Source organism: Falco peregrinus, chromosome 4 (assembly GCF_023634155.1).
Source record: "Falco peregrinus isolate bFalPer1 chromosome 4, bFalPer1.pri, whole genome shotgun sequence".
NCBI classification, from domain to species: Eukaryota; Metazoa; Chordata; class Aves; order Falconiformes; family Falconidae; genus Falco; species Falco peregrinus.
In genome coordinates this window covers 4,846,808-4,873,175 of record NC_073724.1, presented here as the reverse complement: position 1 = coordinate 4,873,175, position 26,368 = coordinate 4,846,808, and the positions used below count along the sequence as shown (strand labels likewise).

General features: G+C 49.0%; 2 protein-coding genes across 5 annotated transcripts; both read right to left on the bottom strand.

Annotated features, from left to right (window-relative positions):
* Positions 1-2,050: 2,050 nt before the first annotated feature.
* LOC114012622 (uncharacterized) lies at positions 2,051-7,274 on the bottom strand. 2 transcript variants are annotated; one of them, XM_027789014.2, is made up of 6 exons: positions 6,262-7,274; positions 5,086-5,424; positions 4,511-4,795; positions 3,667-3,769; positions 3,329-3,449; positions 2,051-2,716 (listed from the first exon to the last, which is right to left on the bottom strand). In XM_027789014.2, exons 1-6 carry the CDS (start codon positions 6,413-6,415, stop codon positions 2,450-2,452), a joined length of 1,269 nt encoding a protein of 422 aa, XP_027644815.2. In that variant the 5' UTR covers positions 6,416-7,274; the 3' UTR covers positions 2,051-2,449. The 2 variants fall into 2 exon arrangements, with proteins under 2 accessions (XP_027644815.2, XP_027644817.2); XM_027789016.2 differs by lacking the exon at positions 4,511-4,795.
* Positions 7,275-8,625: 1,351 nt separating this feature from the next.
* On the bottom strand, positions 8,626-20,865 carry LOC114012623 (OX-2 membrane glycoprotein-like). 3 transcript variants are annotated; one of them, XM_055801670.1, is made up of 5 exons: positions 20,490-20,864; positions 19,355-19,504; positions 17,400-17,735; positions 12,068-12,379; positions 8,626-11,525 (listed from the first exon to the last, which is right to left on the bottom strand). In XM_055801670.1, exons 1-5 carry the CDS (start codon positions 20,497-20,499, stop codon positions 11,194-11,196), a joined length of 1,140 nt encoding a protein of 379 aa, XP_055657645.1. In that variant the 5' UTR covers positions 20,500-20,864; the 3' UTR covers positions 8,626-11,193. The 3 variants fall into 3 exon arrangements, with proteins under 3 accessions (XP_055657645.1, XP_027644820.2, XP_027644818.2); XM_027789019.2 differs by having other exon boundaries at positions 8,626-10,459; positions 11,380-11,525; positions 19,355-20,863; XM_027789017.2 differs by having other exon boundaries at positions 19,355-20,865.
* Between the last annotated feature and the right edge of the window lie 5,503 nt (positions 20,866-26,368).

Below are 26,368 nucleotides of genomic sequence, written 5' to 3'. Positions count from 1 at the left end.
AATACCAACACGGTGCACCTCAGAAACGGCCTGGCATGCCAAAACAGGAACGTGAACGGTTTATACAGCCTGAACATCCTCTATTATATACCAATAGATATAACTATAAAACACATAGTTTAAAAGGACACTGTCCTGAGGCCCAGATAAAAGGATCCCAAACCAGAGAGGTGCAGGCTAAATAATGCCATTTGCTTTGCAGAGAGAAACGTGTTACCCAGAGCCAGTTTTACCCAAGGAAGGGGCGAGCAGGAGGGTGGCATTCCCACTTGCCCTCTTTCCATCTGTTAGGAAAAGTTATGCCCAGCATCAACACCACCACTGTTGCCCTGGACTGGAAAAGCTGCTGTGACAGGAGGTGACTGAAAGCAGGGCTGGGTCAGAGCGAAAACTGCCCAGCCATAGACAGGCAAAAAACTAGGCTTTTTGCAGTTTGGGTTTGGTTTTGGGGGGTTTGTTTGGTTGGGTTTTTTGGTGGTGGCAATAGTAGCTCAAAACATTCCTGCAGAGTCAGCTCTGAAAATATCCTCCGCTTCCCTTTACTTACAAAGTTACCCTGCTTGGTATCACTCATCCTGGAACAGGAAAAGGGAGCAGTCCATTCAGCCCTAATTGCTTTCTGGCTTTAGTTTTATTTCTCAGGACCTTGTCAAAATTTGCTACACTTCAGAGCTTAGATACTGGTTTTTAAAATCGATACTGAATAACTGCATAAAGCCCTTGGAAACAAAACCTCCAAAGAGTTGCTGCTAAATTGTTCACAGAGGTAACTGGGCAGAGAAGCACAAGACAATCACACACACCCAGAGACCCTGAACAGCAGTTAGGGTGTTATTCACCCACAGTAAAAACTCCTGATCCCCTCAGTCACGTGCTCTTTTGTTCCCTGAAAGGTGCTTTCTATGGATTTCTTACTCTTTGCGCTCCGGCCAACAGGCAGCGAGTTACACACACTCTGTAGCTTACGCTCGGTGCGTAGCTACATGAAGCCAAACTCCGCAGCACCATGGTGGAGCGTTTCACGGCGTTACATGTCGTGGGTGGCTTTGCATGACACGCAGGCAAAGACGTGCTGCTTTCAGGTGCTCTGCCTTCGGATGTCATTTGCTGTTCTCGTTGCCATCTGTCAAAGACAATCGGAAAACATCTTCCTGTCCTCCCAGCATTTTGCTTGTAAGCTGCCACACCTCCCCTTTCGCTCAGCCTCTAGTCCCTACGTCCTCGTAAGCAGAAACCTTGGAGAGCTTGTCACACTTCAACATACAGCTGAACAGTAAAAGAAATTACAATCCCACATGTGAACGGATACTTGCCTGACTCCAACCCGTGCTTTCCCTCACTCCCGGTGATCAGTTTGTAGAAAATAATAATAGGTAAGCTCTGCAACCTTGCTGGATTGATAGAGGTTTCTTGCCAACTGGTGCCTTTCTCTCTTCTCTCTGGAAGTTCTTTTCATTACCCATGCCCAGGCTCCCACTAGAGGCTGCTCTGCCATTACACAAGAAGGCACTCTGCGCTGAGGCTGCACTGACACAGGCTGTGAGAAGAACCTTTGCAAATAATCGAAAGGACATTTCTAATACACCTTGTGTAACGATACAGAGCTGGAGGGGAAGCTTTCCAGCTCGAGCCCTTAAAAACATAGCTTCTTTTGAAATACCGCTGTCAATACAATTCCATGGGTCTTGCTGCAGCCTCAGCACAGATCTTCCTGCCTTATTACTTGTAAAACATCAAAAGGCATCCCTAGAGGTGTCACCTACTCACCAGCTTGTCTGGATTGATCCTTGCTGGTGCTCACCGCGCTCGCTCCAGGTGCTGCACCAGGGACACACAGGCTCTGACCCTGCTCCGTGCCGGTGGCTGGCACTCGGTTTCTCTCACTCAGGCCTCCCTAGGTGCTGGCACCCAAGCACGCGTGCCCGCTAGCCCGTGGTGCTGGCTGCTGGCCCCGGGCCCCCATACATACAGGCACACTGGCTAGGAAGCGCCTCACACAGGAACAGAGTTAGAAATGGAGTTTAATGAGAAGACAGGAGAGACAGTGGTGACAAGGTGCTGGGCATGCAACCAGACCCTTTAAGCCCTTTATCCCTCCATGTTCCCAGGCTTTTGCATCCCTAGATCCCCTCAGTTCCTCCCCTTCTCACCTTTGGTTCCTCTCCTAAGCATCCTGTAATAAGTCCTGCACAACCCAAAGAAGCTTTTCCCTTACATCCCATCATGTGTCGGTGCCCTTTTAGGCAGTGACGCCCCGCAGTTTGAAAGGGACTCCAGTGTTGGCTCCTCTGGATGGATTTCACACCCAGCTCTGGGGCTGAGGATCTCCTGGATCATCCCTGGAAGGGGCTGGGGCAAGGTGCACCTTCCTTCCAGTCCTTAGTGTGGGGTGCCCACCTGCCCTTGGGCCCCTCTGGGCTCATGGAAGTGGGCTTTTAACAGGCTAATGTCACTCCTTCCTGCGCTGGGCTGAGGAGCAGCTGGCACGGGGTGTTCTTTGGACTGCCCCACATGCTGTTGCCTCTCTGTCCACCTTCACAGGCATGTAGCCGGGCTCCTTGACGTCCTCAATGAGTCCGCTCCCAACCATGACGTGGATGCTGGTGTTCAGGTTCTCTGCTTCCTCTGAAAACAAGCGTCTGCAACTTTTTTTCTCTCTCGGGTTTCTCCTCAGACCTTGCAGCATTTTGTGAACTGAGGAGCCTGGCGCCTGCTCCTGCAAAAGACCCAGCACAGCAGTGTGGTAACTGTGACAAAGCTCTACCTTATCTGGCAGAGAGAAGTGACGAGAAGGCAAGAGGGCTAGTAAAGGACTAGCAAGAGCTTGCAAGGAAAACCTGTGGGAGGTCAGAGGAAAGTGGGGGTGAGTCCCAGCTGTGGTCACTTACTGGTTTTGTCTGTGGATGGCAGCAACCCCCCAGAGCTCCTTCATGCCTGTGTGACTGGCAGGGCAGGGCAGGGCAGACTTTTCTTGGGAAACATCTGTGTGAGGCTGCCGATTACAGTGCCTAAGCTCTGCAGTGCTCCCTCGTCTTTGACCAGAAGGGACATCCCATCTGCCCTCCTGGGAATTTCCAGTACCTTTTCCATGCCTTTCCACCTAACCATTGACTAACTTTTCTCCTTCAGCCTCCCCCTGCACTGCTAGAGGTTAGGTGGGGCATGGGTGGTGTCATCTCTCCACTGTGGCTGTCCCATGAAGCAAAGACATGGCAGCAGGAGTGGACCCCAGCTCTCGATGGAAGGGTTTTCTCATGTTCCTGGAAAGTGTTGCTGAGGCTTTTGAAGGATGTGAATAATTACTGGAAGCCTTGGGAGTCTGCATTACCTCACTTTGATAAGCAACATTCTGGTCCTTCAGTGTGCGCAGGCTCATTGCTTGATTGCTTAGGTCTTGGTGTAAGCCCTTCTCATTTTTTGGTGTTCTGGAAACATTACGTACGTTCAGTCTGAAAAACAAACAAATAAACAGCCATTAACTAGTCACATAATGCTTAGAAACCTCCTGGCATTCAGAGTGAATCTGGCTATTTTAAAGATGCTGTTCCTACCTGGATAATTCCCGGCGGCAGGTACATAAAAACAGCATCAGGAAACAGAAAGACAAATTGCAAGCTGAACACAGTCAAACCATGTCATTTGCAAGAAAATGGAAATTATTCTTACTTTTTCCTTTCAGTCTTGATTAGTCTCATGACACCATATATCAAGATTGCCAAGAACAGCACAGCTATTAAGACTGCCATGACGATTGTGCTCGTCTCAGCACCTACAAAAAGAAAGCACTGTAGTTCACACAGAACCTAGAGCGTTGTCAACACGTTTCTTGCGTCGTTTTCCAGAGGCTGGACTGAAGTGAAACATTCACCAGTTTGTGCTCATTTATTCTTTGTAGGAGAGAAAGGAACAGTGTAACAATTTAACACTGCAGTGGGTGAGGAATTATTTTATTTTTGAAATCAATACTGACAATGTCTCACGTTTCCCTGGTTTTGGGGGAACAAAACCCCAGCATTTTTACTCCTAATCTGTTTGTGTTTCTGTATGAACAAATTTTATCGTGAGGAAAGTCACCCATCCTTCCTGAGACAGCTTCCTGCAACATCTTCCATGGGAAATGTTGTTCCCCAGCATTCGACAGTCAGGGACTTGCTCCGTTGGTAGCCTCCAGCTGTGAATACCGCTGGAGAGCTGATAGTGTCTGCTCTATATCAGTGATCATGTAGAAATATAAACACACAAAGACATATCTACATATGTACACACAAATCTACCTATGTATTAGATATTTATATATGCACACACTCACCGCACAGACACAAAGGTACCACAGGGAGGAATCTTCTGGACGGTTTCAGATTATGAAATCTTCATCTAGCATGAGGTCTGAACACCCAGAAAAATGTCTAGCGAGACCTATGTGAAGTACAAGCTGCACTCCCACAATTATACATCTTTTCCTAAGCACCTGCTACTACATGCTGCACCTCTCCATACAAACTCAGCCTACCTTCCCTTCTTTTTTCCAGGTAAACTGCCTTCATTTTCCTTCCCTGTGGGTGCTCAAGGAGGCAGGCCAAGGCACGGAGGTGGTTGGAAGAGAAGGTGAGTCTGTTTGCCACCGTTACTGTTCCGTTTGAGTTTTGGACATGGTGTATTTCAGGGGACCCATCCAGGTCTCTCTCATTCAGCCAGGTGATGCTGGGGGCAGGCTTTCCTGTCGCTGAGCAGACTGCAGTGGAGAGACCCTCGGTGGGCAGGTGTAAATCATATTCCACTGTTAGCTCAGAAATTGCTGAGAGCAAAAAGAGAAAGTACTTTTATCACACTCTATGCTGAGTTTACGGTCAAAGCTGGACAAGTCACCTCTCTGTACGCAGGTTCTTATCTAAAAGCATCTCCTGGCTTATTTACCTTGACGGCCTCTGAGGGAAAGTGTGGCAATTCTGGAGACCCTCCACCAAGGAGATGCTGCTGCATCGAAAGTCTCACCATGGTGGAGGGGATAATGCCTCACCTACCTCCTGACTACATCAGGCCTGTGCGGAGTGCCAGAAAGTGAGAAGGTGTTGGTGGAAAACTTACTTTGGATGTTGAGGCATATCTCTTTGCTGAAGGAGCCATGAGGGAACACACTGAAAATGCATCTGTAATAGGACTCATCCTCAAATGTGAGATTTTGGAGTGTGATAGCAGAGGCCTTCACAGCTGCTGTAATGAAACGTGCCTTCTTCTGAAATGGCTCTGTCAGCCTCAGCCCGTGCTTTGGGCTGTAGGTGGCTATGTTCTGGAAGGAAGACCCCATTCTCTTCTGCCAGGTGACTTGTAACACTTCCATTGAGAGTAAGAAGTTGCAAGAGAAATTTGCCTCTCCACCAAGGGCTGCTTCAATAATGCCATCAGATTTCACAGGTTCCATCAATCCTAAGAACAAAGCAAACCCCCAGATCAGAGCAAGATGAAAAGCGATTCACTCAAGGAAGGCTACGGTGCCCTGAAGCATCCAGTCACAGTGTCCCCATCTTGCAGAACACTGGCGCAAGGAATGTTACCATGAGGTCGTGTGGCACACTGGGAGACCTCCGACACCCTGATCTCGTGGGTGGCCATCACATCATTAGGCTATGGTACACATCGATGAAGAGGAAGGCAGCAGTGGAACAAAGGGCCGGCAGGCTTCTTAGCAAGCACAGCAAACTCAAGCCCGTGGCCCCTCTGCCTGCTTCTTCCCAGTGCCTCTTAGCTCGCCTTTGTCTGCAAGAGCTCAGAGGTGTCCGCTACGGACCTGACAGGCAGCACCCACCCAGCAAAAGCACCTCTTGGCTCCTGAGAGCATCCCTGCTTCCCCCCTCACCGCACCTGCAGCCCAGGGCACCCCGCAGCTGGGAGGCAGCACAAACGGCTGTGGAGGAATGTCCCCCTGCCCCAGCCTCTCCCAACAGAAGCGTGCACTGCCCAGACACGTGCGCTGGAAGTGCAGACCTGCTCCATCCCTTGTGCTGAGAAGCTTAGCAACACTTGCAAAGGAGGGGAATATCAGGCTGAATAAAGAGCTGGAGTGCAAAGGGAAACTGCCCTGCACCCTCTCTGACCTGCATCTCCTCATTTCACTGCTGACCAACCCCCAGGTTACTGGCTCCTGTTCCAGTTACCAATTAGTATTTTTCAGTCAGGGTGGCATCTGGGTCTCTCTCTTCTTGCCTAGAAAGGCTGGTGCTGCTCCAGAGTTAACCTTGTGCAGGGAAAGGATGCTCCACTCACCCATCGCAGGCTTGTCCAGCTGGCAGCCCTCACAGAGCAGCAGCAGGTAGATTTCAGCCCAGCAAAGCAGGGGAAAAAGCATCACAGGACAGAGCAATTGCTCAGGGAAGCTTGTTCCCTTTTTTCCCCTGGATCTCTCTAGGCTGGCTGGCATGTCCAGGACAAAGGCTAAAGATTTGGCGCCCAGTTTTTAAAAACTCCTTGGAGGCCAATCAGCAGGGCAGTGGTGCCCGGGAGCACCAGCCAGGAGCCCTGCTTGCACTTCCTCGTCAATCATTAACAGGAGCAGGTTAACGGCACAGCTTTGTTCCCTACCAACCGCACCAGCTGGCAGAACTAGAAATAAACAGCACAGCCTTTTATTCCGCCCCCTGCCCCCACCAGCAGCAAAGCCTGGTGTTGCTCCTCGTTAGCCCCCTGCTACTGAGCTCTGCTGCGGGTGCCATCAGAAGGAGTTGCACCTCAGAAGGTGTAAATTGTGGGATCTTCCTCATAAGTGCGGGTGGTGGCTGCCAGAGAGGGAAGAAAGGAGGGGCAAAGCAAGCTATTTCTTTTATTTAGCTGATGGGCAGCTAAAACCCACCACAATCTCACTTATGAGAATAGCTACGTTTCTGTAGACAAGGAAAGTTCAAGGGAAGTTAGTTTCTTGAAGCCTAAAAAGGAACCTTGGGTGTTTATAAAGCAATGCTGTATATTCTGTCATTTATGTGAAGGATAATGTTAAATAAGATATTCTCATTGAAATAAAAATCTAATTTTTAATCTAGAAGTGTAGGGTTTTTTTCCTGCAAGCTTTTTAACACATTTTAGTCTTTCATGTACGATTTCAAATGCTCTTTTGGTAGACAAGCTGCTTTTTCTGCCCTTTTTCTTAGAGTGGCTAAGGTCAGCACCTTCTGACGAATTAGGGAAGTCAAAACTCTGTTTATATTGTGTATGGGTCTTAGACTGAGGATTCCCAGAGGCTTCCCAGAAATTTCAGGTAGCTTCTTTCAAGGCCGAGCAGATCAAAACAGCTTGGAAAAGAATTTAGTGCTCCTTTCACACTCAGCTTTATATGAGCAAAAGTAAAAGCAGTGCAGAAATGACGAGGCCCTTTGTATGGCTTCCAAAATGTGAGTAATTTCTGGTATACTAAGAGTCAAAAGAAAAATATCCTTGGTTTTTATTGGCCTTGTTTGGTAGCCTCATTTATGAAAGAGCAAAATTAACTCAATTAGTGCGATTCTCGTATTTCATCTGTTTTGCAGGTGCTCAGTACTGAAAACTGAACAAAACCCAAAAGGTTGTATTTTCTTCCATGACTGAGTCCATAAGAAAATTTACTGGTGTGGTATCTGGTAGATGAATCATTACCCTAGGGTTATGCAACAGAAAGATGATGAATGATGCTTTCAAAGCTTTGAAAATATCCTCCGCTTCCGTTTACTTACAAAGTTACCCTGCTTGGTATCACTCATCCTGGAACAGGAAAAGGGAGCAGTCCATTCAGCCCTAATTGCTTTCTGGCTTTAGTTTTATTTCTCAGGACCTTGTCAAAATTTGCTACACTTCAGAGCTTAGATACTGGTTTTTAAAATCGATACTGAATAACTGCATAAAGCCCTTGGAAACAAAACCTCCAAAGAGTTGCTGCTAAATTGTTCACAGAGGTAACTGGGCAGAGAAGCACAAGACAATCACACACACCCAGAGACCCTGAACAGCAGTTAGGGTGTTATTCACCCACAGTAAAAACTCCTGATCCCCTCGGTCACGTGCTCTTTTGTTCCCTGAAAGGTGCTTTCTATGGATTTCTTACTCTTTGCGCTCCGGCCAACAGGCAGCGAGTTACACACACTCTGTAGCTTACGCTCGGTGCGTAGCTACATGAAGCCAAACTCCGCAGCACCATGGTGGAGCGTTTCACGGCGTTACATGTCGTGGGTGGCTTTGCATGACACGCAGGCAAAGACGTGCTGCTTTCAGGTGCTCTGCCTTCGGATGTCATTTGCTGTTCTCGTTGCCATCTGTCAAAGACAATCGGAAAACATCTTCCTGTCCTCCCAGCATTTTGCTTGTAAGCTGCCACACCTCCCCTTTCGCTCAGCCTCTAGTCCCTACGTCCTCGTAAGCAGAAACCTTGGAGAGCTTGTCACACTTCAACATACAGCTGAACAGTAAAAGAAATTACAATCCCACATGTGAACGGATACTTGCCTGACTCCAACCCGTGCTTTCCCTCACTCCTGGTGATCAGTTTGTAGAAAATAATAATAGGTAAGCTCTGCAACCTTCCTGGATTGATAGAGGTTTCTTGCCAACTGGTGCCTTTCTCTCTTCTCTCTGGAAGTTCTTTTCATTACCCATGCCCAGGCTCCCTGTTTCTGCAAGAGGCTAATTTCTCTTTTTTTGTTGTTGTTTTTTGTTTGGTGTTTTTTTGGTGGGTTTTTTTTTGTTGTTTTTTTTTTGTTTTTTTATACATATAAAAAGAGCCATCAGTTTAAACAGTAGTGGAAAGCATTTTTGAAACTCAGAAAGAACCACCCCTCTCCAAAACCCCCTGAAGTACAAGTGTGGCCCCTCTGAGCAGCAAGGGCTGACGCTGAGTGCCAGGGGCTGAGCCCTGCCTGCATCCTGCCCCACACTGTCCCAGGGGAAAACCTACTTCTCCCCCAGCCCCTTCCTTCACAGAAGAGGGGGAAATCAAGCTGCAATGACAGGAAAGCTTGAAGAAAACGTGGTTTCCTTCTTTGATAATTATGGGGCTCAGGGGAAAAATTCCCTATTGTGACAGTTGCAGCCAGTTCCCCTTTCCCTGCACTCACCAGCTGTGCTATTACTAAGCATTAGGGAGCCTAAAAAAGCCTTTTATGACAAGGACTGGCTTTATTAATTCTCAGCTCTCCCACTTGCTTTCATTTCAGGTTACTTGGCTTTTTGAATGCAACCTGAAGCCTGCTTCATCTGGGATGCACATTTGAAATAGAGGAGTGAGGAAAAAACAGATGACATGCACTTGCTCCAGGAAGGCAAGAGAAGAGTAAACAGCCTGCACTGGCTGTCCTTCTGCTACCCACACGACCACACCAGCTGGGTGGGCTCATTTCTACTTCCCTAGGTCTACAAGGAAAGATTTCACAGGTGTAGGTCAGGATTCAGGGCATTACAGGAGAACTGACAGGTTATCAGCAATGAATTTTAACAATAGGTAACACTTGTTACCCTGTGGTCAGGTGTATCTGCCCATAGAGAGTGTCCACCTCCCTCATTCTTTCCAGCCTCCTGTTTCCCACTGCACCCACCTGCCACTAAACCACAACATACACAAAACCCAGCAGGCAGCCTGCTGCCCCTCCAACTGCCCTTTTATTTCCCCACTGCCTCCTGCAGGCAGGTGGGATTCCTGGAGACACAAGGCAGCTGTGATGGATCAGGGAAATTAAGAAGGAGGCTGTGGAAACTGCAGTAGAAGAGGGGAGAAGGAAACATGTACCTACTCTTGGCTTTTGTGTTACTTTCTAGGAAAAGCTGATGGAAGCTGGAGTTAGCAACTTCCTCATGCCTGATGACTCCTGGCTTGAAGCCTGTTGCTCCTGGCATCTGGGTTACAAGTTCAGGCTGGCTGCGGTCTTGGCCTGATCTCTCGTGGCCTTTGGGGCACAGGTTTGACACCTGGAGCTCAGAGCAGGGTGCTAGGCTGCTCCATGGGTTTCCTGCACCCCAGCTCCTTGGCAGGGCTCCCTTGTGGCACCGTCAGCCACAACTCCCAGCCCAGCACCTCAACAAAACGCTGCCCTGTTTCAGACAGCCCCTCACCCAGTTTTGAATTTGCAACATTAAAATACCAGAAAGGAATAAATATAATGTTCAAAACCCCAGAAAACACAAAACAGGGGTTTCATTATGCAGCCAGCTTGAGTATCAAATAAATACAGCTTTTTTCTATAAAAAGCAATAATATAGTGTAAATAAATAAATAAATAGATATTTTATATATAAATTGTCCTTTTCCATATATATCTTCGAGTAGGTCACAGCAGGTTTGCTTGGAAGCCCGAGGTGCTGTTGCAAGGAGTTTTTCTCTCACACGTGAAAGGCGGGCAGCTGCTCAGGTGTTCAGTGGTGTCCTGGGGCCGGGGGGCACCGCGGGAGCCTGCCCACCCGCAGCTCTGTACTGCCCACACTTCTTGGCCTTGGTACAGGCAGGAAGGACCTAACAGGAGAGAGGTTGTTGATTTTTTTTTCCTTCTTCAAAATATGTGGATGTTTGAAGTGCAGGGGTGAAGATCCGGGCTATCCATGTTAGCAAATGGGTCCTTGCATCTTTCTGTGTGAGGGGTGACTAAAGTTTTCACTTTGCAAACCCCCCAGCAGGCTCCAGCTTGGACCTAGAGGCATGGCGCCCAGGGGAGACGTGTATCGCGTTTCCTCCCCCTGCTTCTTTTTCTCCAAAACACTCATCAAAAGTCAGGGTGCATGCTCTAGGTGTATCTTGCGAGAAGGCTGAGGTGCCTTCAGCGCAAAACTGGGCTGTGATTTTCCTGAAACAATGCCACCTCACTGGGTTTGCCCTCTCCCTGAGCTTGCGTCCTGCACCCCCTGCATCAGGATGGCCTCGGCGAACAGCCAGCAGCATCTCAGCCCCTGGCACAGCACGGCACCCTGGGCTTTCCTCCAGAGGCACGCTCTTCCTCTAAAACCCCTTTTGGTTGAGACGCGTCCTTGTAGCTGCTTCCTCCACAAGCGGCGCTGGCCATGCCAGGGGGAAGTTATTTTAGGAAGCTGCAGAAGAACAGTGCAAGGGCATGGCCACTTCTTGCACAGCTATTTTGTGCATAAATATAGGAACAGAGCAACGCTTCTCCCGCAGCGTGCCTTGCCATTGAGAAAGTGAACGTTTTCTAGCTGTCGTCAATGTTGGGCGCCTATGAACCTGGCTAATTATGTTCAGGTTTCTCCTTCCCAGCCATCTGGCTGGGGGCTAATCCCTTCGTCCTTCTCCAGCCCCGCCGCAGCCCGCGCTGGGTAGCCTGCAGCCAGCCCTGGGGTGGCAGGGCAGAGCCGGGTCCCAGTGTCGAGCCCCGTGACCGGTGGGGGCGAGCCCTGCAGCACCCCAGGGAGAGGCAGACCTACCCAGCACGGCTGGTCTGGGTTTCTCTCCGGGTCACACAGGTGCTTGAAGCAGCGGTGGAGGAGGCAGCTGAGAATGAAGAGGGAAGTCAGGGAGACCAACAGCCCCACCACAATGGCAACGGCCAGTGCCACACTGGTGTCCGGACCTGTGGGCAAAGCAACGGGTACTCAGTTTGTGCACAAAGAAAATACACCAATCCCCAACCCATTCCAGACATCCCTTCGCCAGTCACTGGGGTGAGACAGGGTGGAGAGGGGCTACTGGGAGCCCATACCAGCATGGCCACCAGTGGCACCGCCAGCAGACCTGTGCTTGGGGCCTGATTCCACAGGTAGGCATGTGGCACCCAGCTCCTCTGGGACACCCAAAGCTGGCGCGTCTTGGGGTGTGTCAGGCTGTGTGACACAGACACCCTGCGAGTCCTTGGCAGAGGCAGGGAGGCTGGGGCACATGGTGGTGTGTGGGAGACCCGATGAGCGGTAAGGCATTGTGTGCCATATCCCAGGGTGTCTTGGATGCTCCCCAGCACCTCCTCCATCTCTCCCAAGCCCAGCCTCGGCTGCTCTTTGCTCTTCCAGGTGCCTTCCCCACCTGCTCCCAACCCTCTGAGGGGTTTCCTGATCTACCCCAGGAGGTGTTTCATTGTCTCCTCCCCACTCCAGGGCAGGAGCAGAGCTATATACTGACCCTTCATCAGGCTCTCCGTGGGCAGGACCAGGGTCACGTTTAAACCAGGGTGTTGGATCATGCAGGCGATGGGGTACTCCTGGAGGATTTTGGAGTGGGCATGAGTGAAATTGCTGATGACAGTCACGGTCTGGTTGCTGAGCCTGACGTGGTATTCCCTTGGTTTCTGCTGCAGGATGCTGGGAAGGCGCCAGGTGATTTTTGGAGCTGGTTTCCCTGTTGCTGAGCAGCTCATCCTCACCACTTTCTCAGAGCCCTCAGCTTTGTCTGGACTGGATATAAGCTTCGCCTCCACTTTGGGGTCTGAGATGACTGTAAAACACAAATTGACAAAATCTGTTACTTTCTGCTCATGTTTGAGCAAAGAGCGTTTGCCATTATCTCAGAGGACAACCTTGATATCTAATCTTGCCTCCCCCTCCCCCAAAGCCCTGGCAGTGACAAATAAACATGGAAGTGTTTAGGCAGTGGTCTGGAAATGAAGAGCTTAGCAAAAACAAAGGGTAAGAGGGTAGAAGCATCCATATTTCAATTCTGTTATTAATGGCAGCGGTGTTGAGAAGTGGTGACTATGGGCAAGTAAAAAGCAACAGGTACTGAAACCGTGAAACCACATGTTGTCCTCCCTCTGAAAGGGCTGAACTGCTTCAGTGAGCCAAAATTCTTGTTCTTTTCCTTTAAATGCCTCTGCAGCATTAGCTTGATTGCTCTTTGACTTGTGGACCAAAGGACTTAATGCATCTATTTATGCAACACAGTAACAGTGAATTTGTATGTGGTTATGCCACAAGATTTCACCTGTGGAGGTTTTGTGCTTGTTCAACTTTCTTCCCTCTGGTGTTGTGTTTTGGGGGCATCATGGTATCCCTCAAAACCTTCAGTAAAGGTCATTTCTTCTGAACTCTCTCTCACCCTAGAGATTTACGGATGCTGTCACGCCTAGTCTTAGTCAGCAAGAACGATGAACTACAGGCACCATTCACGCTTACTCACTCACGTGAAGCCTTGCTTGTTGATTCCTGCTGATAGAAACCGTATTTGCAAGGAATACAGGGAGGGGAGGAGTGCAGGAGGCTGCTTTCAACCTGGGTAGAACTACAGGGGAGATCTGAAGGCGTAAGGACACATCTATCCCCTGTGGAAAATCACCTGTTTATTCCTGGGCCGTAACATCGTACCATAATTCATGTCAGGAAGGACCTCTGGAGGTCACCTGGTCCAAGCCCCTGCTCAAAGCCGGTCTAACAGCCTCCGTTTGCTCAGGCTAAGATCTACACAGGCGCATAGCTCCGTGTGGGAGTGCGGTCCACAGGTTTCCGTGTGGCAGCTCTGCAGCCTGCCTTCTGCCTCACTGCATGTGCTGGCGGCGCAGGGGTCCAAACCACACTCTACTTCTAGGTCCTCATTTCTGAGAATATTACATTTTTAACCACTTCAGTGCGGTAGCAATTCTAGTTTAATTCAACTCTGAGTTAATACAAATGCCCTCTGATTAAAAAAGTATTCTTGCTATATTTAGTAGTATTCCGTGTGTATTTTTCTATTTACATAGCAAAAATAACAACGATCAGTGCAATATTTATGCAGAAATTAATTTTTGTCTCAACACTACCAAACATATCACTGTCATTTAGTGATCTTACCTTTAAAAAACCAAAAATATCTGTTTATTCTTCTTAAGAAAAAATGATTCTTTTTCCTTTTGGGAGGTAAACAAAGATATGCATATGAACGAGATGTAGCAGACACCAAATGATCCTGTGAAACGGGGAAAAGGCTTGTGCCAGATGCATAATGGTGCCTACAACCTCCTGATACAATTCCAGATGCATCTCATGAGGTTGTCTGGATCCTCCAAGCCATAACTGCCAGAGGGTGGAAGGAAAACATTGTATACCATCTTCCTGTGTGCATGTGTGTGTGTTTTGGTTTGGTTTTTTTTTTTTAAATGGCTAGACCTCATTTATTTACTATGGTTGTGCCTGCCTAAAAAAAAAAAAAAAAAGTGGGTATTTCTCATTTTGTGCATCACCTGTAGACAGAAATTCAAACCCCACAGAACTGACGAAACCCACTAGTGTTGCTCTGAGAGCAACAAGAAAAGTGTGTAGGGGGATTTCAGCTGGAACTTCTCAAAATCTCCCATGTATGAAAATACAAGTGTCACGAACAGTTTATGTTTTGATTGATATATGAACTTCTTCTTTTGCTCACGGGATGCATAAAAATAACATCTCCACCTACAGCATTAACTTCAGATATTAGATTGCAACATTCAAAAGCAGTAAAGGAAAGCTATCACAGATGTTTCCAGAGGGGATGAGCAAAATTGCTCAGTGCCTTGGCAGGAACACATGCGCTCCTCATCTGCTCTTCTTCTGACTAAGCAGTTCTCTCTCTTCTCACGTTGGACACCAAGGAATGATTTTTGTGAAAAAAATCCTGCAGGGATGAGCTTCCCCTTAGCAAATGTCTATAACAGATGGCACAGTCAAAACCTGTAAGCACTTGCTCTTGCAGTGAAGTCCTGCTACACTGTTCGTTAGTGTGTGCCCACCGTTGATACCTGATGCATACATTGAAATTAGCTGCTGCTCCTCCTTTCATCAAAATATTTGTTCCCAGTGAAAAAGTACCCACAAGAGATACTGTGCACAAGTACTTGCTTTAGTAGCTCTTGCAGAGCCGTGCTGCAAACGTTCCCAAATTCGAGCTGTTCCCAAGCATTGTTCCCAAGTAATCAAAAAAGGGACTTCCTAGTGAAGTACGTCAGCTTTAATTATCTCTAACGGCCTTCTGTAATCAAAGGGGGGTTTTCAGGTCACGATGAGCTTTTTATGTTTAAAAGCTTGACAGTCGTCTCAGAGACATGGATTAAAAATTTCAGGAATTACAATGTGGCTTGTGATGGCAGAAAGCCTTTTGCAACCGTACGGCTGTTAACCAGCAACGCCGTGCCTAGGTTTCCCTGTCTGAGAAACAATGATGGCATTTCTCCGCTGTGCTCGAGACTTCCAGGTGAATGGAGCTGTCTACAGTGAAGGCAGAAGGTCTCTGAAGACAGCCCAGCAAATCCCTGGGGAATTTTGTGACCCAGCAAATCTTGCCCATTCTCAAGAGGCGCATCCCCCTGCCTCCGTACGTGCTCACTCAAGCCCCTTCCTGGGTTTCATTCTCGTCCTCTTTGGCAATGAAGGTCAGCAAAACGTTTCCAAAGCAAAACAGAGGGGGAAGGGGAGCAGGCTGTTCAAAAGAGACCCGCCAAGCACGCTTGAAGCTATTCTGTTTCAAAATGGGTTTTGCTACAGGGTAGGAAATTTCTGCTGCTTCTTGAGTTTGCTGCTTTCAGCCAGGCAGGTCTGAGATTCCTGCAGTCATACCCGTCTCTTTCATCACAGTGTTGGATCCAGTTCTTACAGGGCTTCACTTCCCCTCACCATGGCGTGACGGTGCCCATCCTGGAAGAGCCCCCCTTGTGACGGCTGGGGTCATCCGGCAATTACCAGCCTGTAAACTCCCTGGCAGTCCCCTTGTGAGGGCAGAGATGTGGCAGCCTTTCATTTTCATCTGGTGACTCCGGCTTGCTCACCTTGCCCTGAATCCCTGAGTCTTGGGAGATTCCTGCTGGCTTCACACACCATCCTGGGGGGTCCTCTGCGCTTGTTCACACAAGTGGTTCCCATTGCTCTGAGTGGGGGAATAAGGGAGTAGACTGCAGCTTTTAAGTAGCACCACAATAAATTAGCTCTGATAAAATACACCATATGTGAACCAAAATCTTCTGGCACAGTGCCGAACGCTTAGCTATTCATGGTGACCCTCCAGGACATGTTCGATAAAGCACGTTTTGGGGAGACCACAACGACCCCCCTGAGCCAGCCCCTGGCAGCAGCAGTGGGCTGACGAGAAGTGAAAATCTTCTCAGTTCATGTGTTTCCATCTGAGAAGGTTTTCTGTTGAAGTGCTCTGCTGAAGGATGAATCATAGCCACAAGGCTGGAGGATTTGGGAAATATTTCTCCCACTCCAATTAAAAAAAACAACAACCAAGCAAATCTAAGTTTGTGTTTAGATTTATATGATAAACAAGAATGGGATCCCTCTGCAAGGCATTTCCGTATTTTCCAGTGTTTACCCACTGAATGACTCAGGGCTGGGTCTCTTTAGGAACACCTTCCTCTTCGCATCTGAAATATTGAGTGAATTTCTCCTAATTTCTCTTTTCTGCTCTAGGAGCTTTCCCAAGAAAGAGGAAAAACAACTTTTGTTCCAGGATTGGTTTTCCCTCACGTTGCCCATCAGCCCCCCTCCCCTTTCCCCTGTTGCCAAGTCATCATTCCCCCATCTTTTTTTCCACGCAGAGTACTCCTGGCACGTGGATATACGTGTGGAAATCTGTGTCTGTGTCTTTGCCAGCAGAAGGTGCTAGGGATAAATAAAAAACCCCGCAGGGGTCATACCACCAGTGGCAGGTCCCAGGCACCGATATTTCCCACGTGGGACCTGATCTTTGGCCAGTGTCCCCACAGCAGAGTCACCGATGAGAAAGTCGCGAGCCAGGTGTCCTCGGGGCACGTATAACTTTCTCACAGGCAGAAAACAAGACCCTTCCTCAAAAGACAAGTAGCTTTTCTCTCTGGTTCCTTTTGAGGTCATCTGTTTCTCTCTTTCGGCCTATACTTGCCGTTTGATGATTTCACGTGGGGCTGTCAGGTATTACCGTCTTGACTCATGATTTGCTTTAACTCACTTCTTGAAGTGAGACCGACGTGCCCCAGGTATTCACGTGGCAAAGCCACAAGCTGCGCCCTGTTTCAACTTTTTGGTTTTTTCATCTCTTTTCTGAGCCCAGCCCAGCTACCGTCATTTTTACTCTAGCTCATTTTGATACTGGATACTCTGGTCACGCATATGCCTCTCTGCCTTTGGAATACTTTAGATTTTTCTTAAGACTGAAGGCAGAGTAAGAAGAAAAGTGCCTGATTTCCAGGCCTGGGAGGGGGGAGCAGCAGCGGAAGGCAGCAGAGGGGTGCAGGGGCCATGGTGGCCGGCTGGCAGCACAGCACGTGGCCAGGGATACTTGGAGGAAGTCGTGAGTTACGCAGCAGCTTTGGGATCTCGCTGCTGACTTGAAGAAGAAGAAGAAAATGAAAGAGCTGTTGAACGCTGGTTTCCCATCAGAGGTCAAAGCAGAGGGGGAGGGAGAGCCAGAAAGGAAACGGAACCACTTTTCCCGCAGCAATTTAGCAATGACCAGTGGTCAGGGAAGGATTTTTGCAGGGAAAATGACTTGGTCCCCAGACGACAGCCCATACGCAGTCATGATGCCTTACCATAAACCTTGAGACACATCCTGCCGGTAGCAGGCCCTGAGGGGAACATGTTGAAGATGCACTTGTAGCATCCTTCATCTTGGAGGGTGACTCCATGAAGAGAGATGGCCGAGGTTTGTAGCTCACTGCGGGCAAAGCTCACGTGGCCAACATAGCCCTTTGCTATCTTTTGGCCGTTCATGGTACTGTAAGTTGCTATGTTGTCTTCAGCCCCATCCACCTCCTTCTGCCAGGTCACCTGTAGCACATCTTCTTCTGTGACCGACCGGCATGCAAAAGTAACGTTTCCACCTGCCTGGACCGCCTGGACCTTTTTGTGCATCACCTGCACGGAGCCTGGGGGAGAAGCAGTTGTTGTACTCAGCGTTTCTCACCACCCTTCTGCAGCCCACCCACAGCAGAACCCCCCCGCAACCCCTTGCCCTCGCTCCTGAGCAGAACAGCTCTGGAGGGTCTCTCTGCTCTTCCATCCAGGGAAAAAATTAAAACACAGCTTGAAAGAGAGTTTTGCTGGCCCTGACACCTCTCACGCAAAGAATCTCACCAGCTTGATACCTGTGCTGCAGAGCGAGCTGCCGAGACAGGTGGCTCTGGTGTCTGCAGCAGGTGATTTCTGTCTGCTAAGACTTATCTCACAGGGGCACCTATGGAGAGGTTCCCTAAATATTCAGCCGTGCCATCACCCCCACGCCGATCGGTGTATTACCGCTCTCTGAGCCCTCCTGCAGCACAGGGAGAAGCGAACCAGTAAAGCTGATAAAAATTATTACTTGTATCACTACACGTTTTGTGCCCACGGTTATCAGAGGCTGACAACAGAACAGAAAACCAGAAGGAAAAAGCAGAGTAGGGAGGACCAGAAGCAAACCACAGCTGCTCTGCCAGCTCAGGCTTGAGGCCATGCAGCTGGGAAGCAGCTGAGACCCTTCTGAAGGCTCACAGACAGAAAATTTCATAGCGCAGATGCCATGATATTAAAGGTCTCTGGGGGAAAGAAAAAAACCAATCAGTCTCCTCTTCCAATTCGCAGACACGTGTGGAAAAACTATTAAAGGAACAGGCAAGCAAAGTGGATGCTTCCAGGTGTGACGGCGCGGCTGCACAGTCCTCTCACAATAGCAATTTTCAAAGTTTATTTTTGTACTTTGGCAGAAGGGAAATACCAGCAGGGACAGTTACACACTGAAAACATGATTCAATTTACAAGCAAGGGAAATCTCTTTGCAGGCTTTAAAGAGGGATGAGGCTGTCTGCAGTGCCCAGGGACACTCGGCTAACCCACCCGACAGAGCGCTCTGGGGTGCTGCCCCCGCCACGGCCATGGCCACGGCCAGGCTGGTCACCAAGAAGCCAGCCATGAGGCTGTGCCAGTCATTTTGCTTTTCAGAGCTCGGTAGTGCCATAAGCAGAACACAAAGCAAGCCCGCAGAAGCTAATTTGGAACAAATTCAGGCTTTTCTACATGTTCCTTAATTACAAAACCCAATGTAACACCCCCATGCTTTTAGTGCCCTGAGTACCTCTAAGCACCATGTCCAGCACTACAGATAATTCTGTCCTGATTAAGCAAATCAGTGCCATACTCTGACCCAAATCCCAGCCACAAGAGCAGATTAAATCAAACTTCAGTCACGCAGGTCATTCGGACTGTTTGGACGTTTGCCTGGCTCATGATTCGCAAACTGTAGTAAATCCATACATCTGTCTGCAGCGTGTAAATACACTGGTGGTAAATTAAGGTGATGATGCCATCAAGGCAACTGGCAGTGACACGCCTGAAGCCCCTCACTATCAAGTGCGGTGCCACAAGTCCCCTGTCACTGCTGGGCTTGCCCTGGGGGGGGGTGAGGTGGGGAGCGCAGCACCCAGCAGCGCCCAGCAGCACCCAGCAGCGCCCAGCAGCTGGCAGGGCCACCCAGGTCCCTAAGGCTGTTACAGACAAACAAGGGACTTACCTGATGCACTGGTCCAGATGCTGAAGAGGAGCAGACAAGCGACCGTCATCTTAGCTGTGCGCACAGTGAGACAAGCGAGCGACTGATCCATTGAGCGCGGCTTCCCCTTTTTTATACGCTTCGCTCCTGCTCTAGGGACATTCCCCCTGCCTGCACGTACGGTAAGAGGCACCTCATAAAAACCTCCTGCCCCTCCAGCACCCAGCTGAATAATAGAAATTTCAGGAGACATGACAACAAATGTCAGAGCCAGAAACCGAAGGTTTCCCAGCCGGGCTGCTGCACGGACAGGGGTAACGGGTTACAAGGCTGGGTTTTTCACGGGTGCCTTTCCCATAAGGTTAAGCTTTTGCAAGTGCCTAAATACAAGCCCAGATTTCTAAGCTGGCTGAGCACCTGGCATCTGCAGGGGACAGAAGGAGAGGCCACCCTGGGCTCAGGGAAAGGAACTCCGGTCAATAGTCATGCTGCAATGAGTAGTACAAATGTCCCCAGAATGTAACCCAGAGGGCCCAGTTAGGGGTCTGCACCCCACGTGCAAATCCGTGCAGACCCAGGAGGTGCTGCTGCCGCTGTAATGCAACTCCATTTCCAGGTACAGAGACCAGAGCAAGCCAAGCGCCCAACCCAGGGCTTGGGTCATATGTTGCCACAGGGATAAAACACAGCCTTGGTCTCCCCTCTCCTCCGGTGAGGTTCCCCCATCTCCACGTGTCCATGCTCCTTCCCCAGCCCTGTCCCTTGGAAAGCCAGCACTGCCACCCCACAGCTGCACCCCTTCTTCTCCACTCTCACCTGCCACCACATCAAAATAGCTCTCACAGCTGGTTTGAGTCATTGTTTTGGTGCCTTTTTTGCTCTGTCACTAGTACACCTGTGTTTCTTTCTGCTGGCTAGGATCGCACAGTCGAAACCAAGCAAACCCCCAGCCCATGGGTCGGTCACGCACCGCGCAGCAGGAGCCCCAGCCAGCCAGACCTCATTTGCTAATCAAACTTGTACTGGTGAACTTGCCTTTCGTGTTTCTGCTTTCTGATTAGGTGGCTGACAGTTCTGAAAGTTCTTACGACTCCCCATGACTATGATGGCATTGAAAAATGTTTTTGCTTTGAGTTGAATTGCTGTGCAGATTAACCTTGAATCATGCAAATACGCTGAGGCAAGCCGACGGGCCCAAGGCACAGTGCGCCAACAGAATTTCTCAGACGTGCTTCACATACACAGTGCCTTCTCTCTTCCCGAGCTGTAATTAATTATCTGAAAATAGATACATCTCAAGTATCATTATTCCTCTAAAGAAACATTTCCAATGTGCTTTTGAGTAGGTTCAATAATTTGTTCCCATCACTCTGCAAATGGCAATTGCTTCATACTGCTCTCTTTTTCCTTTGAGGTAGCACATCTCATTTTCCTTTCTTTGAGTTATTTTCATGGTTGCATTTTCCTACAAGGTTTCTGGAAGGGCATTCTGGCCCCATCAAAATGAGAAATCAGTGAAAACCCATTCTTGTGGGGTTTGCTAGACCATTTGACAGCTATTAAGCAATGTAAATAGCTCTGACAGGCTCTGGACCAAGTCAGAGGGAAAACTACCAGCCTCGAAATGGAGATTCATAAGCAGATATTTAATTTCTTGTTATCAGCCTCCCAGAACTTCCCAAACTGAAAAAAAGTGTTGAAGATTTCTTGAAACTACATCTTTTTGCACCAAAGCCTCCTAGCAGGGCACGAGTGGCCTATGCAAAGATTCATTCCAGGCTTTGCTGGTGCCCTCACCTTAGCTCTGCCACAATTTTGAAACAAAAGATGAGCAGAACTTTCCCTAAGCTTACTGACGCAGTTGAAGTCCTCGTAGCTGAACTTCACCACTTAGTGACCACAAAAGGAACTGCACTTGACTTAAAAAGGAACAGCAAGCCCAGCTGATGTCTTTTTCTGCTCATAGGAGTTCTTCTTGTCAGTTTTAACCATTTTGTTTTCTGCCAGAATCACTCTAATCTTCAAAAAAAAAAAAACCCCAAAAAACACCAACCACAAAAAAACCCCAAAACAAACCTGAAAACCTGGGTGCTGTTACTGCAAACACCTTCCAATAAAGAGCAAACCTCCTCTCTCAGCAGCACCCAGGCAGAGGATAGAGATGGCTATTGCAGGTGGGGAAATGTGGTGACTTTCTTTACAGCATCCCCTACCTGGTGCTACAAGCCACGGATGCTGGCTGCTCCTTCCAGGAGCCTCTCCCCTGATGGCTCCTGATGCCACAGGGCTCCCAGGCATGCAGGCACCTCCAGCCCAGCCTTCGTGTGGGGGTGTCTGCATACACATCCAACTGCTGCAGCATCTCTTTCTGACCCCCCCTTCCTCCAGGGACCAGCCAGCATCAGCAGGTGATTCATTACTTTCAACACAAGGCAGGCAGGAAGGGAGGTCTGCTCATGAACCTCGCTCCTTATTTCAGTTTTGCGAGTGCGTCTTGAAATGCATCTATTCAGGCAGTTCCTGATCTGTTCATCTTTGCACAGTGTTCTGGGTTTTTTTAGGATTACAAGGATTCCTCCTTGCTTGCCAGTCCGATCCCACGCTCTCCTGCTTCACTTGCACAGCAGCTTCATTTCTGAGAACTGCACACCATGCCTGAGCTTCAGGCGCTTTCCAAAGCCAGTGAAAACCTGGGTATAAATCTGGCAGAAGACAGTTCTGCTTGAAAAATCTGGTGAGTCACATTCTTCCTGTCTTTTCTGCTGCACTAGAATAGTCTCTCTGTTTCCCAGCAATGCAAGCATTAATTGCACAGTCACTAAATAGCAACGTTTCAACACAGCCCAAGTAACTAATGATACTGATAAATCACATAGCTGAACTTCTGAAAAAGGTTGTTGGTGGGAGCCACTCAGGCGCAATTGTCTGAGTCTATGTCTAAAACATGGTTTTAGATGTCTAAATGTCTAAAACATTGTTTTGTCAACCATCAGACTAAAACATTGGGGTTTCAACCATCCAGACCTAGGCTGCCAGCTGGGTAGCTGCCTACCTTGTCAGCAGCAGTCAGTGCCACCTCTCAAGGCATCTCCTGCAAAGAGAACATGAAACAGAAGGAGATGGTTTCATCCACTGCAGAACTGTAGTGGCTTTCAGAGGTCTATCAGTACTAGTAGTGGGTACCACTGCTGGGAAGCAGATTATGAAATACAATCGAACAGGCCTGACACTTCATGGCATGTTCATCAATATTTCTGTGTATGGCAAAGCCCTATACATTTTGGCTGGATTTGGAGAGCTGCAGTACACTGGCATAAAGACAGTAGCTGCACCGATGATGTACGCTTCAGCCTGTGTGGCTGCATCGGGGTGGGCTGTGGCAGGAGCAGCAACCAGCAGCCAAGGGATGCTGCAGGACCAGGTGATGCTCATTTGGGCAGGGCTACAGGCAAAGCATCCCGTTTGTGCACAAGTTTTAGATCAGATGGCACAAGTGCAGTTTGCACGTGTCTGCAGCTGTTTATCCTTGGTCGCGTTTGACTTGGAGATGCTTGATCTGTTCCCAAAGGGGGCTCCTTCCCTCCACTGCCGCAGGCTGCAGTAAAGGACTGCAAACTACAACTGCTGGCACTGAAATCTGGTGCAGGATTGCCTAGCAGAGTGCCAAAGAGAAGTGTTGGAGTGGGGCTGCTTAGCTGGGACCCACCACTTGCGAGGTGTACATCTGTCTGCCAGAGCATATGGGAGCGGGAGGCAGCACGTTGTGAAACTGTCTGGTTACCCACCCGGCGCTTCTTACCTCTGTGTTTTGCTGAAATTGCTGCAGACACCTGAAATCTTATAGAGACTTTTATTTTTTTCCTTCTTTTCCAGCAATGTACTGTAATGACAATGTGTGAATCAAAACATACTTACTCCCTGAACTATCAGCCCTGCAAATTGCATTTCTGGTTCTTCTATTTTTCTTCTTCCTTGTAGCTCACAAAGAAGAAAAAGGGATAAACAAAAAAGGCAAAAAAGGAGAGAAGGAAGCAAAACCAGATTGCATGGAAAGCTTCAGTAGGAAAGGCTTTGTCATGGTTTGAAACGTTTGAGTTTTACCTCTGAGTATGTCACACCATTTCTCAGAAGAGCATGATAGCCAGGCGTGTGGTTTCCTCTTGCTGCTAACACCCTGAGTTGATATTTCCATCAAGGGATCTTAGAGGCAGTCCACGCTGCAGCCCACTAGCCACTTTGTGGAGGCCACCAGCACCCGCACATCCTTGCCAGCCCTGGCGCCTCAGGAAGCCACGTTACTCATCCATTCCTCCCCTCTTCCTCTCCCACCCCCACTTGTCAGTGCTTGTCTAAGGGGCAGGCTTTGGGGTTGGGGTTTTTTTTGAGGTGCACAATATCTGGGTGCTGCATACGCTTACAGTGTGCGAGAGATAACGAGCCTCTTTGGTCCCTGAGCTGCATTCTGTAACACAGCCGGTGCAGACAACGATTCAGCCAGAAGGAAAACCACGCCAAAATTGGCTACCCAGCGGTGCAGAGGTCCAGTGGAAGGATGGGAAACAGCATCCCAAAAATAAGGTAGGTTCAATAACATTATATATTTAATTACTAAACCAGCAGGCTGAGAGAGTGATTTCATTAGAAACAGGAACAAATGATACCTGCAATTCATCAGCCTTAAGACACCATGTAAAGCACCATGAGGAGCCTCTTGATTAAACAAAGGTAATTTAGCAAGCAAATGAATATGAACAATATAGTTCTTAGTGGATCAAAGAGTATTGCCTCAGGATACTTTTTAGGGAGGTGACTTCATCTGTAGGCTTCCAGCAGTGAGATCCTGCTGCAGGGAGGGAGGGTGTTACAGGTGAGGAACACAAGGAGCAGCGAGGACTTGTCACGGGCTCTGAGTTTCCAGGCAGGAAAACTACACTTAGAGATTCACCTTGCTACCTCTTACTGGTTTTCACTGTGTTTCATAAAGGCAAGCTTTTACATATGCTATATAGAAATAGATTAAATTATACAGTATATTAAAGTGCTCTATAGGGGATTTATAAGTCTACTATAGCCACATGGAACAGTGCTTAGGAATAGCTTGTCTCCTAAGGAGCTGTGAAGACAGAGGATGCTCGGCAGGAGCCACCGAGGACAAGCAGCTTGCCCTCGGCGCCGTCTGTGCCGGAGATGCTCAGTGCAGGGACCCCCAGCACTGGCCAGGCTGCCCCTCTGCTGCGGCCAACAGGCTGCCATCGCTGCCCTCCCCTGGGGCAGGGTTTCCAGCAGGATTCACCGTTGTTCCATACAGTACTCCTTAATGTCACACATAGAAATTATATTAGAAATTTCACTTTTACCTGGAATTAGATTAGAAATTTCCTTGTCACCCAGATATAGTAAAGCACTTGGATATTTCTGAGTTTATCCTATCCGAGCAGGACGTGCAGGAGAGCTTGGACTCTTGAAGCAGCACATTACAATGCAAAGAAATAAAGTCACGTAGCTGGAAAATTTTAAGTTGTAGTAATGAATAACCCCCCCCAACAAAACTGGCTGGCTTAAGCAATGACTTCTTTCACTAACGCGAACAGAAGGTTTGCTCTGGGAAAGCAGCAACTTGTGCTGTCTTACAGCAACGCGGGATTTTCAAGGAGGACACCTAACTCCGCGTGCCCAGATGTTACGAGAGCGGGACAGGGGAGCAGCAAATCCCCAGACAGAAGCAGGTGAGAGCTGGCACCACAGCTGGCACCGCTGCGGGGGCGTCTGGGGCTGGGGGACCCCACCATGGTGCTGCAGCTGCTGGTCGCTCTCTCACCCTCCAGCCTTGCCCTGTTTGGGTACGCAGTGGGGTTTTGCCTGGTCTGGCAAAGAAAAAGACCCCTGGAAAGGCAACGCAGGTCGAGAGCAGCAGCGGGTGGTGGATGGCTCTCCCACCCAGGCACCCAGCCCCTCTCGCCGTTGCTTTGCCGGGTATTGGCATCACAGCCTTGCTTCTGCTAAATACTGCCCTGGCTCTCCATCTGTGCCTTTGTACTTCCAAGGGAGAGGCATCAGGGCTTTTCAGTAACACCTCTCCTAGGAAAAACAACCAAAAAACCACTGCGTGGACAGATGATTTACTTGGGAGGGGAATTCCCTCTCTTTCCTGTTGTCTTCTTGGTAGATGAAAGAAAAAAGTCGTGCAGCCTCTGAGTACTGTACCCTGACGGCTTACTTGGCCTTAAGGAGCTCAGATGAGGCGTTGGTCACCAAAATTAAATGTTCTGCTTGTTTCTGCAGAGTGCATCCCTCACCTGCCTGCAGGTCTGTGGCCGAATCTCAAAGGCATGGCCGCTTTAGGGAAAGGGCAAAAGTCCCCGGAGCCTGAAGCAGTGTGAGCCAAGGCCAACAAAATCCATGTGGAACTGGTGGGTGCTCACCTGCGGCAGCCAGGAGCCACCGCGAGCTCACGTGCCAGCAGCTCTCAGCCCCAGGCTCTTGGCTCCAAGCTCACCAAGCCCTCACTGCTTCCAGTGCCTGTGTCACACTCATAGAGGGGACTTCTGCTTTTAAAAACATTCCCGACTGCTTTTGAGGAGCAGGAACCTGCAAGCAAGGTTTTCATAAAGCAGATTTTCCCTGCTAGCTGTTGTGGGGACCCGAAGCCTGTATCCCCCATCAGAGGGGAGGGTCCACTGCCATAAAAGACGGCAGCAACACGGTGCCATGTCGCAGTCCGTGCTTGTGCAGCTCCACACTCCTGTTTTCCTTGGTTTTAAAAAATCAAACAAACCATTGCCAGGAGAGGTAACACGGGGAGAGCCTTGACTAGCTGCCCTTGCAGGGCAGAGAGCAACTGCAACCCACCTCGCTCCAGCTCCTGTTGATCAGCAATGCCAGCTCGCCGTGAGTTTTGTGTAGTATCTCGTGCCTTAGCCACAGCCACCCAATTGCTGATAAAGCTGGGTCTTTCTGAAAAACCATAGACCTTGCAAAAGTTCAGAGGGATGGGGAAATGACATGGTTTGGGCTCCTTTTCCCAGAAAAACTGTC